Source organism: Hemitrygon akajei, chromosome 2 (genome assembly GCF_048418815.1).
Source record: "Hemitrygon akajei chromosome 2, sHemAka1.3, whole genome shotgun sequence".
Classification (NCBI taxonomy): Eukaryota; Metazoa; Chordata; class Chondrichthyes; order Myliobatiformes; family Dasyatidae; genus Hemitrygon; species Hemitrygon akajei.
Genome location: NC_133125.1, coordinates 23545654 through 23561771, shown reverse-complemented (window position 1 = coordinate 23561771; position 16118 = coordinate 23545654). Strand labels below are relative to the sequence as shown.

The window sequence follows — 16118 nt, the reverse complement described above, 5'->3', positions numbered from 1 at the left end:
TCCATACGGACGGACGTCGGACGCTTGGCAAGCCCCGCCCATAGCCCCGCCCCCGTCGCAAGACCTACGAAATGCTGGAGGAACTCAGCGGGCTAGGCAGCATCTACGGAAAGGAAGTTCAGCCGATGCTATAGGCCGAACCCCTTCGGCAGGACCTCGCCCAGGATTTACATTCTAAATGGAATTATGTGAGATCGGTTCTGAAGCACATGGCAGACATCCCACCTTGCAAAAACTCATTTCAGGGAGGTAGCACCTCCAAGGGTGTATGTATACAGGACATTTGATTATGAAAGAACACAACAATTTATTTGATCACATATTGAAACTATTTACGTGTGTGTGTGTGTATAGATAGTTGAGTATTTTGTTGGCAGTCTCAATGCTAATAGCTAAATGCTAATGGAAATAGCTTTTCTATTTCTTTTGTAAACTTTCCCTGTACTGTGATGTGGCTTGCTTGGCAGATTTGAGCATTTTGCCAGAAGTCTCAACCTCATAGCAGTCTGTTTTATTGAATTTATTAATTTTGCAAGACATCAGATTTACAAGTGTTTTGTGAGACAGCTGACTTCTGAATTCTGTCTTAATGTGACACACCATACCGAATGCCCTTTCTACATCACAATTAGAATTTGGCAGCACCAAAAGCAGCTTCATCAACTGGCAGAGCTCTTTGAATCTCAACTGCCCTGTGCTCACAGATTTTACTTTGGACAGCTTCCCCCAGAACTCCTCAGAAGTACACCTCAACTCTAGTGACCTTCTCTGTCAGACTTTGGTTTTCTGCTGAAAAGAACTGTGAAATACTTGAGCAGCCTTCCCTGTACTCAGCCTCCCTAACATGTTGTGGCCCCTAAAATAAATAAAAGCATAAGGTGTATCCTTATTATATTGTCTTATGCAGAAAATGTGACATTAAAATATGTACTTATAATATCATGGAGTCATTTTTTTATTCTATTACAACTTTAAGCAAGTGTACAGAGAGTTTGGCCTCATCACGTAGGACATCAATAGAGCAGCTCCTTAGCAGCTACGCTAGTTAGTTTAAATAACATTAGCTATGCTAATGAACGAATGACACCTGTTTAACTCACCTCAGCATGTCTTTTACAGTCATTTAACCCACCATGGGCAATAGAAAAGTCACTGTTGCAAACAGTGCAGTGAGCCACACTGTCATTATTTCTGACCCCTATTAGGCAGGGGTACACTTTAGCGTAGTCTGGGGTGAAGTACATTTTATATTTTCTTTTTTTGGAACACTCTGCCATGGTGCTGCAGGACACTAAACTGAACTGATGGACAATGAAAGAGAGAGAGAGGTCGACTAAAGCCCGCCCACAGAGAAAACTGATAGGTCTACTTAGCACAAAGAGAGACCAATCAGGATGCTCTCTCTGTCACTCTCTCGCTACTTCTGTCATTCGCTCTCTCTGTCTCTGTCTCTCTCTCCCCCTCTCGCTCGCTCTCAAAAAAAAATCGATTTCTGGGATAGTGTATATAATTTGCAGGCATCAGGGAGCCACTATCAATATGCGGGACACTCCCGGAACTTCAAGGATGTCTGACGTGGTATCACATGAACTCACCAACAAACACCAAGACTTCACTTGAGAGAGGGACCCTCTCAGTCAGATCCTTCTTGTATCATCCCCCAAAGTGGCTGCCATGGGGAAGGATGGTTACCTACCCTCTACCCTTTCTAGTCAGTGGTTTGCTAAGAGCATGTGGAGAAGGATGCAAAGACCCTAGCCTAAATTGGGTTCTCTGATGTGTGGACTCTTCCCAGGGACACAAACAGAGACATCATGTTCTGCTTAAAGGTCATCAACATCTTGAAAGACACCCTTTGATCTTCCCAAATCTTGTTGGTCTTCCAGTGCAGTGGGATGTCCTTAAGGGAATGCTGCTGGATGGGATGCTCTAGGGTCTTTCCATGAACACACAGGGCTGTGGAAAGTCCTCAATCATTGAAATGGGGTATCAACTTGGGGGCACATAAATTATCACATCACTATGACTTACAAAAATAGGCTAAACCTGAATGTGACACTTCTTGTTTTGTGGGAGTGTCAAGGGACAGAAGTGAGTGTTGTTGCTATTACTAAGGAGAAGGTGTTTCAGAAACTGAAAGGTCTTAAAGTAGATAAGTCACCTGAACCAAATGGAATACACCCAGGAGTTCTGAAAGAGGTAGCTGAAGAGATTGTGGAGACATTAGTGATGATCTTTCTAGAGTCACTAGATTCTGGAATATTTATGGAGAACTGGACAATTGCAAATGTCACTCCTCACTTTAAGATGGGAGGGGGGCAGAAGAAAGGACATTATAGGCCTGATAGCCTTATTGGTGTTGGGAAGATGTTAGAGACCATTATTAAGGATGATGTCTTGGTGTACATGGAGGTGCATGCCAAAGTCAGCATGGTTTCTTTAAGGGGAAATCTTGCTTGACAAGTCTGTTGTAATTCTTTGAGGAAATAACCGGGTACACAGACAAAGGAGAGTCAGTGGATGTTTACTTGATTTTCAGAAGGCCTTTGACAAGGTGCTGCACAGGAGGCCACATAACAAGCTAAGAGCCCATGGTATAATAGTAAAGATACTAGATAGGAAGCATGAAGCAGAGTGGGAATAAAAGGGGCCTTTTCTGGATGGTTGCCAGTGACAAATGGCATTCTGCAGGGGTCAGTGTTGGAACAGTTCCTTTTCTCATTGTATGTCAATGATTTAGATGACAGTGTTGAAGGCTTTGTGGCCTTTATTGCAAACAATACAAAGGCGGAGGGGCAGGTAATTTTGAGGAAGCAAGGAGTCTTAGCCTGGGAAAATGGGCAATATGGAATTTAGCACATGGAAGTGTATGGTCATGCACTTTGGTAGAGGGAATAAAGGTGTAAACTATTTTCTAAGTGGAGGGAATATTCAGAAATCAGAGGTGCAAAGGGAGTTGGGAGTCCTCATGCAGGATTCCCTAAAGGTTATTTTGCAGGTTGAGTCAGTGATGAGGAAGGCAAATGCAATATTAGCATTCATTTCAAGAGGACTACAATATAAATGCAAGGAAGTATGGTGAGACTTGAAAAGTCACTGATGAGGCTTCACTTGAGTATCGTGAGCAGTTTTGGGCCACTTATCTAAGAAATAACGTGCTGACTTTGCAGAGGGTTTGAACGAGACTCATGAAAATGATTCTGAATATGAAAGAGTAGAGTTTAATGACTCAGGGCCTGTCCTCACTGGAATTCAGAAGACTGAGAAGGAATCTCATTGAAACCTATCGAATGTTGAAAGGCCTCGACAGAGTGGATGTAGACAGGATGTTTCCTATGGTGGGAAAGTTTAAGACCAGAAGATACAGCCTCAGAATAGAGGAATGTCCATTTAAAACTGAGGTGAGGAAGAATTTCTTTAGCCAGAGAGTGGTTAATTTGTGGAATCCTTTGCCACAGGCAGCTGTGGACACTAAGTCATTGGTATATTTAAAGCAGGGGTTGATAGATTCTTGATTAGTCAGGACATGGAGATATGGAGAGATGTCAGGAGATTGGAGCTAGAGGGAAGTGGATCAGTCATGATGAAATGGTGGAGCAGATTTGATGGGACAAGTGGCCTAATTCAGCCCCTGTCTTATGAGTGATGGAAGTGAACAACCCATAGCCTTTGCATCACGTTCCCTAACTGCTGCAGAGAAAAATTATGCAAATTGACAGGCCTTGAATATGGTTTGGGATGTACAATTTTTCAAGCAGTACTTGTATGGGAGAGAGCTTACCATTGTTACTGAGCATCAATCACCAGTGTCCGTTTTCAATCCACAGAAGGGTGTTCCATTAATGGTAGCACAAATGCAGAAGTGGCCTCTGTTTTTCAGACAACACAATTACAAGATTGAATTTAAGAGGACAACTAATCAGGGAAATGCTTATGAATTGTCCCATTTACCCTTTCAATAGGAAATATCTGAAAAATGTTACTTAATTGAGTGGAAATGTATTCTATATTGAATTAGAGTTTATAGCTAAGCAGGGAGTATTGTGTGGTTAATATTTCAGTAATATTGTAAATATATTGTTTAAGCATTCTGTCTTTTACATAATTGTACTTTGATAATAAAATTTACTTTGTGTTTTGAACTTCATTACAGCTTATAATGTAAAAGTATGTGAATGGCAGATGTCATTACACCATATCATCAGTACACACCTCACTAAAGTAAGAATGAAGTAGACACGTTTATTCGGGCACTTGCATTTTTCTTCCAATTAGTTTTGGAGTTACAAAACATAACAGCACTTGCTGGAGTTTAGAAGAAAGAGTGGGTGGGGGGGGGGGGGGTTTCAATGAAAGGCCTAGAGTGGATGTGTCCTATAGTAGGTGAGTCTAGGACCAGAAGACATGGACTCATAATAGAGGGATGTCCATTTAGAACAGAGGTGAGGAGGAATTTCTTTAGCCAGAGGGTATTGAATCTGTGGAAGTCATTGCCATAGACAGCTGTGGAGGCCAAGCCATTGAGTGTATATTTAAAGTGAGGTTCAAAATTAGTCTGGGTTTCAAGGATTACGGGGAGAAGGCAGGATAATAGGGTTGAGATGGATAATAAATCAGCCATGGAATGGCAGAGCACAACTTGACGGCCATCAGATGCTCCTCATATGTTAACCCTTTCATTCCCAGAATCGTTCTCGTTAACTTCTAGACCCTCTCCAATGACAACACATCTTTTCTTAGATACAGGGCCCAAAACTGCTCACAATACTCCAAATATGAGCTGACCAATGCCTTGTGAAGCCTCAGCATTACATCCTTGCTCTTATATTCCAATCCTCTCAAAATGAATACTAAAATTGCAATAGCCTTCCTTACCACTGACTCAACCTGCAGGTCCTACGAGATGACTTCAAAGTCCCCTTGCACTTCTGATTTTTGAATATTCTTCCCATTTAGAAAAGTGTCTTCACTCCTTCTACCAAAGTGTATGACCATACACTTCCCAACACTATATTCCATCTGTCACTTCTTTACCCATTCTTCCAATCATAAGTCCTTCTGCAGAATTCCTGCTTCCTTAACGCTACCTGCCCCTACACCCATTTTTGTATTGTCTGCAAATTTGGCCACAAAGCCCTCAATTCCATCATTGAAATCATGATATATAATGTGAAAAAAGTGGTCCCAAAATTGACCCCAGAGGAATACCACTAGTCACCAACAACCAATCAGAAAAGGCCTTTATTCCCACCCCATCAGTCAGCCAATCCTCTATCCATACTAGCATCTTTCTTGCAATACTTGTACTCTTCTTAAGCAGCCTCATTGGCTTATCCAAGGCCTTCTGAAAATCCAAGTAAACAACATCCACTGACTCTCTTTTGTCTATTCTGCTTGTTATTTTCCTCAAAGATTTGTCAGGCAAGATTCCCCCTGAAGGAAACCATGTAGACTTTGGCTGAATTTGTCATGTGCCTCCAAGTACAGCCAATCCAGAATTGCCTTTCCACAAATTAGCTCAATTACAAGCTACTCTAAGAAACCATCTTGTCAACATTCTATGAATTCCCTCTCTTGGGAACCAGCACCAACCCAATTTTCCCAATCTACATGCCCATAACTTCAATCTACATACAGGGAACCAAATTATCAGCAATAGTGTTGAGAATGAATTCAAAGAACAGTGATGAGAAGATTTCCCAGATCAGTACAAGTAAACAGGCTACTGTATTTCTATCATTAATGCTAACATTAATTAAATAACTGACAATTAAAGAATCTTTAGGGTAGAGAGATCCTGATGTAGAATTTAATATAAAAAAAATTTAGTTCTACTGCCATTTTAAATTTGAGTAAAGCAAATGAAATAAATATGAAACAGGTAACTTTTAAAAATTAGTAATAGTTTTCAAGTAACAATTACAAAAAAAATCTTAAAAGAAAAATTCAGTGGTGTCTGCATCAAAGGCTATGATGGTGATAACAACATGTAGGCACATTACTATACTTCAGAGCCTGTCATCTCTGTTGATGTACCCCAGCACAAAAACGGCCACAAAACTGCTGCTGCTGAAAACGAGAGAATTCAAAATACAAAGCTCTAGTGAGTACCTCACAGACACCCCAATGATCTGAAAGTCAGCTCTTCTGCATAGTTGTTTCCAGATTCCAGCAAGACTGAACCTCACATTAAAATACTTGTTACTAACCATTGCTAACCTTGGGACTTGCACACCTAGATATGCAAATATTTAAATCCTAGACTTGCTGGTATTTAAATATATAAATGCTGTCAGTTTGTAACCTCCCATCATTTAAGAGCAAAATCTGGGCTATTAATTTTTTTGTGTAATGATTTCCAATTTAATTTTCCTATTGTAGGTTATAATATACGTCATCCTGTAGTCTTTCATAATTCTCATCACAATCTGTTTTAAGGCCAGTTTGAGAGCTAACCCGATAATGAAGCATACAATCTGCTGTACAAAATCAAAAGACCCCAACATCTCTGCTTTCTTTATAATCAGCAAGGCTCAAGTTTATAGAGTGCTGATGTTGTGCTATTAGATTCCACACAATCTAACACAAAGCCTCAAGTTAAAGATCAAATAAATGCAATTTATAGACATTGTGCCATAGATCATTTTTCTCATGTTGCTTCCCTGGAAGCAAATTGCAAAGCATGCTAATTTGAGTTTCCTTTGTGCAGTGAAGAAAGCAAGTGTTAAGACTGGCTTTTTCATTTCCATGCACCACTTTGGATTTGTGATCTATTTAAAAATTACAATACATTTAAATAAAAAACATTTTTAATTGAAACAAGCATTTCACAAAATTCAGAAAAGCCACCTTTTTATCCATTAAACCTGAAAAATTTATTTGGTATATTTGTGTCTCAACATAAACATTTGTCAGATAAAACTTCTTTCCCCCCAATCTTTATATTTTTCAACAACATTCATTCATTGTCTATATTTCCTGTAATTCTTAGGGTGGGAGTTACCCTAAGAATTATTGTGACCATATAAAAAAATGACCAATTACATCTACATTTGATTTTCTAGAAGGAAAATTTGGCAGAGTGTGTGTTGGCAAGAAGAATGGCAGGTTAGTCTGGATGCTTTTTAAGTGAGAGACTGCAGATCTTGGAACCTGCAGAAACAAACAAGTTTTGACCTGAATTGTTGCCAATTCCTTTTCCTCTTACAGATGCTACTCAGCCTGCTGACTTCCTCCAGCAGATTGTTTCTTGAACTGAACAAGTGACTTTCTCTGAAATAGTAAACAAACCTCTTCACCCTGGGTCTGGAAATAGACCACGCTAAAACACAAAGTTTCCCAACATGTGAACCTGTTTTTATTTTGAATAAGAGTTCAGTGGGTGCATGGTCACCATTATTTATTTATTTTAAAAATATGTATGTTTTTAATTAACTGAATGCAAATTCACAAAATTCCACAATGGAATCTGAACTCTTGATATCTAGTTCATTTATGCAGGTTTGTAAATCACTTGCCTGGTGCATGTGTTACCATCTCCACTGGTAATGACTTCCAACAGATAATAATAATCAAAACACAATCAAATGTTATTAAAAGTATTTATTCTAGATACAAGTTTTTTTGCAAAATAACAAGTATTATAAATGTCTCTTCATATAAATAAATGCAGAGTTTGTACAATTCTATATAAAACAAATTGTTTTACATTTTACAGGAACTAGGAAAACTAAAAATTATAAACATACAACAGGAGTTATCAACCATCACACCTTCAAAGACTAGAGGTGCTCAAGTTCTCAGAAGTTAATTCAAACAAAATCAAAACAAACTAATATGTTGTACATGCCAGCATTTAGACATTTTACATGTAAATGCAATTAAAATAATTTTGTTACAAAACAATTAAATTAATAAGTCATTCAAATTGTTATACATATTTGACATCCTGACTTATGGCATTCCTTTTATTCTGCCCCGTGTCCAGCTCTAAACAAAGTGCCAACCTACTGAACTGGCATAATAACAAAATGCGTAATAAATAAAACCTGGAATGGAATGTATTAATTTACTAGCACGTCTCAATCCCCATACCATTTAGTTTCAGATTTGATGAGGAGTAGACTAGGAATGGATGGTTAGTTATGCAATGTCACTGCAGTGAAATCTGATAAAAGGCAGTAGCACACATTCAATTGATAAAATCAAAGATGGAATTCACTTTGAACTGCCTCATTTTATGGTATCTGATATTACTGGAGAGCAGTAATTGCTTTCTATATGTAACTGAAAAGTTAAATCTGAATTATGAATTTTGCTCGGAATAAATAATTTCTTGTAATGTTAACTCACATTCTATTTTTAGTATAAATAACTGAAGTTTATTTTGCTGTAATATACAAATAATTAAAATATTTTCTAAAAAAACAATTTTCAAACACAAGAAATCATTCTGGATAATTATTACACAAGTGAAAACAAAAAAAATCGTCGCATGCACTCACCTTGGGGTGATTTTTCAAATAGTGTATTTCATATAACACTGATCATTTAGATTGGTCAATAAGGAAAACAACTAAAACAAATAACTTTTGACCCCATGTTTACAACCTGGACCATTCAACAATCTTTAATTCTAAAATTCCCATTCATCTTGCAGTGATACTAAATTTGCTTTAAATTTCTGAACATATACGTTTATTCTTAAGACAAATAACTCATTGAAAAGGAATCACATATTACTTGCAAAAAGAGAATTACATGTAAAGTATACCTTTAAAATAATTATTGCTTAAATATGACTTAAAATTATATTTTATATCTTATTATTGAAGATAACCTTTTCTCATCTGCACCTCAAAACAAGGTAAGCACACTAGACTGTATTGTGGTGGAGAGATGCATACACAAACTTGTAGTATGTATATATTTTTAAACAGACCTCTGCACTATACTGTGACAATTCATTTCCTAACTTGTCCAAATTGATATTAAAAATGATGTAATATTTGACTGAGTATGATTTGAAGACCGAGATGCTAAAAATTGCTATCCCAAAGTAAAGGAGCTCAAATATCAAAGTTATCAAAGTCATGCAAGTCCTTTCTCACCTTGGATGTTTGATACCAAAAGACAGCATCTTCAAACTAGGGTTATGCCCTAATTGGATAATACCAGAGACTGCAAAAGTACACCATCTATAACACATATTGAGAGGTCAAAAATAATAAAATAAATGCAAGTCAATTACTCAGTGAAGGAACTTTACCTAGGAGTGAACTGGTCCTTACATTAGTAATAATGGCATGTAGTGAAACAGTTTTAATATCTTGGAACATACTTCTAAAAGATCAGCAATTTTGTTCAAAAGTAATTCAAATGCAGCCTGTTTAGGTCGCAGCACTTAATATTAGTTAAAAGAAACACTGATCTTCTTCTGGACCAGTGCAACAATCAGGAAGTCTAGAGTTCTTTTGGATTGGATAATTAAATCGCTTGTTTTCTACGTTAAAAAAATATCCTGCCAGCTTGAAATTCTATAAAGAGGAGAAGCCTCCTGCAGATGAACCAAATCATATCTTCTTACTTGGCAAGAAAGATTTCTTAATCAGGTGATCAAAGGTAATTGATTAATGTTTAAGAAAACATTGACACAACTAATCCAATGGGATAGAGAAAAAAAAGCCACTTGAAGTCTAGAAATTACCTTTTATAAAGCTGGAAAGAAGGGTCTTGTAGTTATGTAAGTGGTACCCTAAAAGAAAAAAGCCCACTGCTTTTTTCATCTGCATAGTTAAATATACTCATCTTACAAAAAGTTATCAAATTGAAACATCATTTACATTAATTTTGCATGTGTATTAATCACGCCAATTTGGCCAATTCTGGCAATTTTTGTCAAAGTTTTGAGTTATTTTGATTCAATATTCAAATATCCAAACCTCAAGTCATCTGTGCCCAAGGCAAAATTAATTGTAACAAAAGGATTGCTTGAATAAAGTTGAATATAAACAATTGATTGTAACAATTTCAATTGTGTCACTGAAGTAAAGATTAGGGATGATATTGCTATAGTTCATTCTGTAAGTATCTATTGATATTTGCCTAATTAAATATTGTACTGTAGTGTGGTGCATTAAAATCTATTCAAACCTTCAAAGAATTAAATAAATTTGTCTCATAAGGATTAGAACAATTGTTTCAGTTAATTTATCAAATATGCTGTTTAGTATCAATATTAAACTAAACAGTTAGGTAATAGTCTTCACAAGAATTATTTAAAAGATGTCAATTTTGCATTTAAAATATAAACCATATTGTATAATGAGGATGGCTTTTTTCTTAAACAGCAGATAATTTTCAAAAAATTAAATGCAACACCGAGAACTGAAAAATCATCAGCAGCATCCACTAAATGCTCAAACTCTCAAGATACAGTTCTTTGCCTAATTGGTACAAGCTGCTGATAAAATAAGCAGCTTTCAAAGAAAATTCTGGACACCCATTTGCCATATTCATACATTAAAATATGCGTGTTTCTACTAAGATGCAAAAGTGTTCTACAGGCACATCTAGGAAGTGATTTATTGGTGTCAGATGCCATGTGTGACATTTTTTGGAAAATTCAGTTTCTCCATAAATATTATGCTGGTGCTTCACATGTGACAGCTGGGTGAATATAGATGTGAAAAAGGTGCCAAATACTACTTCTCTTATCTTCAGGTGTCTTCTGAATTAATGCAGTGGATCATTTACAACATCCCGATATCTGTACAGTTTTGTTTAAAGTGATGTCTCATTTGTTTGTGGTCTAGAGTTTTCTTCTTCAAGCAGCGCAATTCTTTGCTTTAGCATTCTCACTTGTGTCTCATGTCTCTCCACCATGGCCATCATTTGTGCTTCCAGTTTCTTCAGTTTGTTTTGATGTTTCTTCTTTGCTTTCTCATATGCTGCCACTAAGTTACTGTAAGTGTCAACAATATACACAAGATATGATCAAAACATTGTTAGACTACTAAGATTTGGATATTTGCATAGATTTCACATCACTGTTTTCCACTTGCACACCAGAAGGCAGATTACTTATGTTGCCACATTACAATAAAAGAGAAGCAATAAATCTTGATGTTATGAGTAATTAATTTTAAAAATTATTATTCTTAATGGATTTTTCTAGATGCTGTACTTAAAGAAAAATCGTTAGAAAAGATCTTGAACTCAAGCTATGTCACAGAAGGAAATTGTGCAATTAGGACAATACAAACAGATACTTAATAAATAATAAATATTTTAAACTACTTTTTTCTTAAATGTATCAAATGGTCAAGGTAATTTAAAAGCAGTGGAATAGCATTTGGCAGCTGTAGGGGGTACAGAACAGGGTCTCAGCCTCAAGATACACTGTCTAAGGTCCAGATGGTGCTCACAGTCTGCTCCACACCATGGGACAGCTATGACAGAGACCTGGATGATGATTGGACCCCCAGGGCCATGGGAATAGTAGACAGGATGAGTTTAGGGAGCATGCCTCTTCCAGCTTATTGGCTCTATAATTCTCACACCAAGATGTCAAAACTGATCCAGCTCTGAAAATGTGCAGAATCTGTGTGGAATAGATTTCTGCAAAATGGAAGAAAGATATGGTAAAAAAAAATGCAATTTGTCAACCCCCATCTTTCTTAGGCTATTCATGATTTCCATTTCTTGATGCGAAAGTCAAAAGTCTACAAAGGGAAGTGACCTCTATTACACCCAGTTAGATGACTTTTTTGCAATCTAAACTACTTTTTAAAGTAGATTCAAAATAACAAATTTTATATTGTAATTTCAAATCACACACCTGTTAGCTCGTTTGAGATCATTAACGAATTCTGCAGACTGTTGATGTCGCACTTCACTGCTTTTTGTCATTCTTTCTAAAGCAGTTACCAGTTCCTGCACACGAGATTTCAGTTTTTTCTCTCTATATTTGCCAAAGATAATTCAGGATTAAATAATAGCAAATTTGGTAAAGTAGAAAATAATTCCATCTATCGTACTTAAACTGTTTGTTCCCCCAACAGGAAGCCTACTTATTTTTGTACTTCCCTTGACCTCTGGTGTTACTTTTCCTAATGCTATTCTAATTTCCTCTTAAATTGTCTTAAAATGACTTTTAATAATAGATAGTGAAGGATTCTGCAGATTTTCAGTGTGACGTTAAATCTGTCATGTGATAGAGCTACAACACAAAAACAAACCTTAAGCTCAACTTGTCCATGCCGATCAAGGTGCCTTGCTGAGCTAGTACCATAGCAGGAAGTAGCATTTGGGCTATATCCCTCCAAACCTCTTCTATCCATAAACCTGACCAAGCATCTTTTAAATGTTGTAATTCTATCTGCCTCTACCACTTCCATTGACAGCTCATTCCATATACCCAAACACTGTGTTGTAAACATGGCCTGTAGGTTCCTTATAAATCTTTCTCCTTTCACCTTAAACCTAGGCCCTCTAGTTTTAGCCTCTCTCACCCTAGGGAAGACTACTTTGACCACCCACCTTACCTATACCCCAGGATTTTATAACCTCGATAAGGTCACCCCTTCAACTCATTTTTCCCCAAGGAAAACAGTTCCATCTGATCCACCCTCTCTTTATAATTCAAGCTTTCCAGTCCCAGTAACATCGTTGTGCATCTTTTCTGGACATTTCCCTTTTTTTTTTATTTACAACAATCCAAAATGGCCAAGACTAATATTCGTTTATTTAGAAACCCTGGTAGTTTGAGTATTTTAATTGTGTTTTTTTGTTTAATATGGCAAAAAAAGAGAAAACAAAACACAAGAATTGTACATGGATAAACAAGAGAAAATCTGCAGATGCTGGAAATCCAAGCAACACACATAAAATGCTGGAGGAACTCAGCAGGCCAGACAGCCTCTATGGAAAAGAGTCAATGTTTCGAGCCAAGACCCTTCATCAGAACTGAAGGATTTTGTGTGTGTTGCTTAGATTTCCAGCATCTGCGGATTTTCTAATCCAAAGTGATTCACACTCTTTTTCCCTCATATCTTCTTACTTCAAATAATTAACCAGCTTTCATACATTCTTTGTGTATCCATATTCTAAATCATTTTAATATAAATTCCTTTTAGTCATAATTTTTTCTGTTCTTCAGTTAAAATCTGTTAAATGCTATTTGTATTTACTTTAGCAGAAACAATACCAGAATCATAGGTCTTTTACTACTTCAAGTCCCAGCTAACATCTGTTAATTAACTTTGGTGGAGACATAAGACTGGTTTCAACTGTATACATTGTTCTTTATCTGAAGCAAAGAAAGAAAAACTACCCAAATTTAATCTTTCAGGGATTATATAAATTGCTTTACACATTTTCTTCTCTGCTGTGTACTTGTGCTCTGATTTAATGAGTGGTCCAGAATCTTGCCTTCTTCACATTGTAAGAGTATTGGGATCCCTACTCTTTTGACATTGATGATTATTTCTAGTTACACATACTTTCAAAGTTTGCAGACCACAGAAATAAGAAACCAGGAAGGAGAATAATGATTTACTTTGGTGGAATGAATGGGGACACCCGAAAATAACAAGGTGCAATAACAAGGTGCAAATTTGCTGATGATACTAAGCTGGGTGGCAGTGTGACATATGATGAGGATGTTAGGAGAATTCAGGGTGACTTGGATAGGCTGGGTGAGTGGGCAGATACTTAGCAGATGACGTTTAATGTGAATAAGTGTGAGGTTATCCACTTTGGGAGTAAAAACAGGAAGGCAGATTATTATCTGAATGGTGTAGAGTTAGGTAAGGGAGAAATACAAAGAGATCTAGGAGTCCTTGTTCATCAGTCACTGAAGGTGAATGAGCAAGTGCAGCAAGCAGTGAAGAAGGCTAATGGAATGTTGGCCTTTATTACAAAGGGAATTGAGTACAAGAGCAAGGAAATCCTCTTGCATTTGTACAGAGCCCTGGTGAGACCACACCTGGAGTATTGTGTACAGTTTTGGTCTCCGGGGCAAGGAAGGACATCCTGGCTGTAGAGGAAGTGCAGCGTAGATTCACAAGGTTAATTCCTGGGATGTCTGGACTGTCTTATGCAGAGAGGTTAGAGAGACTGGGCTTGTACACGCTGGAATTAAGGAGATTGAGAGGGGATCTGATTGAAACATATAAGATTATTAAGGGATTGGACAAGATAGAGGCAGGAAATATGTTCCAGATGCTGGGAGAGTCCAGTACCAGAAGGCATGGTTTGAGAATAAGGGGTAGGTCATTTAGGACAGAGTTAAGGAAAAACTTCTTCTCCCAGAGAGTTGTGGGGGTCTGGAATGCACTGCCTTGGAAGGTAGTGGAGGCCAATTTGCTGGATGCTTTCAAGAAGGAGCTAGATAGGTATCTTATGGATAGGGGAATCAAGGGATATGGGGACAAGGCAGGAACCGGATATTGATAGTAGATGATTAGCCATGATCTCAGAATGGCGGTGCAGGCTCGCAGGGCCGAATGGTCTACTTCTGCACCTATTGTCTATTGTCTATTATTTTTAAGAGGATCCAAAAACAAGGAAACCCAGGAGAACTCTCACAATCTTTAAAAATGGCACAAAATATAGAGAACATAAATCCTGTGGCTTTATAGCCAGAAACATGGATTACAAAAGAAAGGGTCTTCATGTGACAAAGATTTTACTTGTGTATAAATTTCAGCATGCTATTGAAAAATCTAATGTGCATTGCATTTTTGGCCAAAAATCTTGACTTTTCTTTTTCATCATTTATTTCTTTCACTCAATTATTGCATCAAATTAACAAGGGAAGTTAAACAATACAGAATGGTAGGCTAGAAGAAGTCTTGTTTACTAAGTTGTATACAAACTACATGGCAAAGAATACTGGTACTAAAATAATTTAAAATGATATATTTAACTCATGACAAAACTGAATCATGGCTCATTGTAATATAAGATGTGCACGAAATGTTTAGAATTTCTGAATTAAGGTTTCTTATGAAAACACCACTCACCGTCTCAATCCATTTGTTAGCTCAACTGCAAGCTCACTGTCATTGTATGTTCTGATTTCAGCTAGTGATAAAGCATGTGTTACTTCATCACTACAATCCTGAAATATTAGAAAGAAACAAATTACACAGAAATTATACATCCTCTGGGATATAAATGGAGAATTCATTATGTTGAATATGTATACTTAACTCAACATGCAAGAAATCTACAAAGAAGGGAGAGAACACTCCACGTAAAAAGATTAACAGGCAATAAAAAGAATATCAAAATGTTTCATTGGCTCTCAATCAATTTACATTGCATCACATTCATAAATATTTTACCATGAAAAAGTGGTGATATTTTGAATACTTTTTACAATTCAATTTTTTTATGAATTAGTATGGCAATCAAGGTTTATACATTTGACTGAATCTTAAGTCAGTTCAAATGAATTATTCCATTTCAAACCTCAGCCATGATTGCTCGATATTAGTTGGGCCACTGATGTAACCCTTGACATGACAGCTAATGTTGCTGGGATTACTGGCAGTGCTGCATAGATTCCATGCAAGAATACAAAAATCCTGATACTGCCAGTGAAGTTCTTAGAGCCACTCCTCCACCTAGAATCTAACAATGTAGCAGGAAATTGGTGAGATTCTTCAGTATTTACAACATGGGAATCTGCTTCTGGAACTATTCCCAAGCTAGACATAGTGCAGAATTTTTGAGTACATTCATTTGAATAGTGAACTGATGCCTACAGAAAGAATTGGAAGAATAAAAATACCTTTTCCTTTAAACTTCCTGTTTCCAATGTTTTAATTATTTGAAGAACTTTCATGAATTTTAAATAAACACAAGAGGTTCTGCAGATTCCGGAAATCCAGGGTAAACACACAAAAAATGCTGGAGGAATTCAGCAGGTTAGAAGAAGAATATGGAGAGGAATACAGCCAATGTTTCAAGCTGAGACCCTTCATCGACGTGTCTTGGCCCAAAATATCAGCTCTTTATTCCTCTCTGTAGACGCTGCCTGATCTGCTGAGCTCCTCCAGCATTTGGTTATTGTTATTATGTATTTTAAATGATATTTTTCCTTCTAAAGT

General features: G+C 37.0%; 1 protein-coding gene across 3 annotated transcripts in view; it reads right to left on the bottom strand.

Annotated features, from left to right (window-relative positions):
• Positions 1–7587: 7587 nt before the first annotated feature.
• mcc (MCC regulator of WNT signaling pathway) overlaps positions 7588–16118 on the bottom strand; it is a 151024-nt gene continuing 142493 nt past the window's right edge. For all 3 annotated transcript variants that reach the window (XM_073068610.1, XM_073068619.1, XM_073068628.1), the window contains 3 exons: positions 15027–15124; positions 11840–11962; positions 7588–10963 (listed from right to left, as the gene is read on the bottom strand). In XM_073068610.1, the coding sequence (XP_072924711.1) occupies positions 10783–10963; positions 11840–11962; positions 15027–15124 (402 nt within the window). In that variant the 3' untranslated portion in view covers positions 7588–10782. The remainder of the gene's footprint in view (positions 10964–11839; positions 11963–15026; positions 15125–16118) is intronic.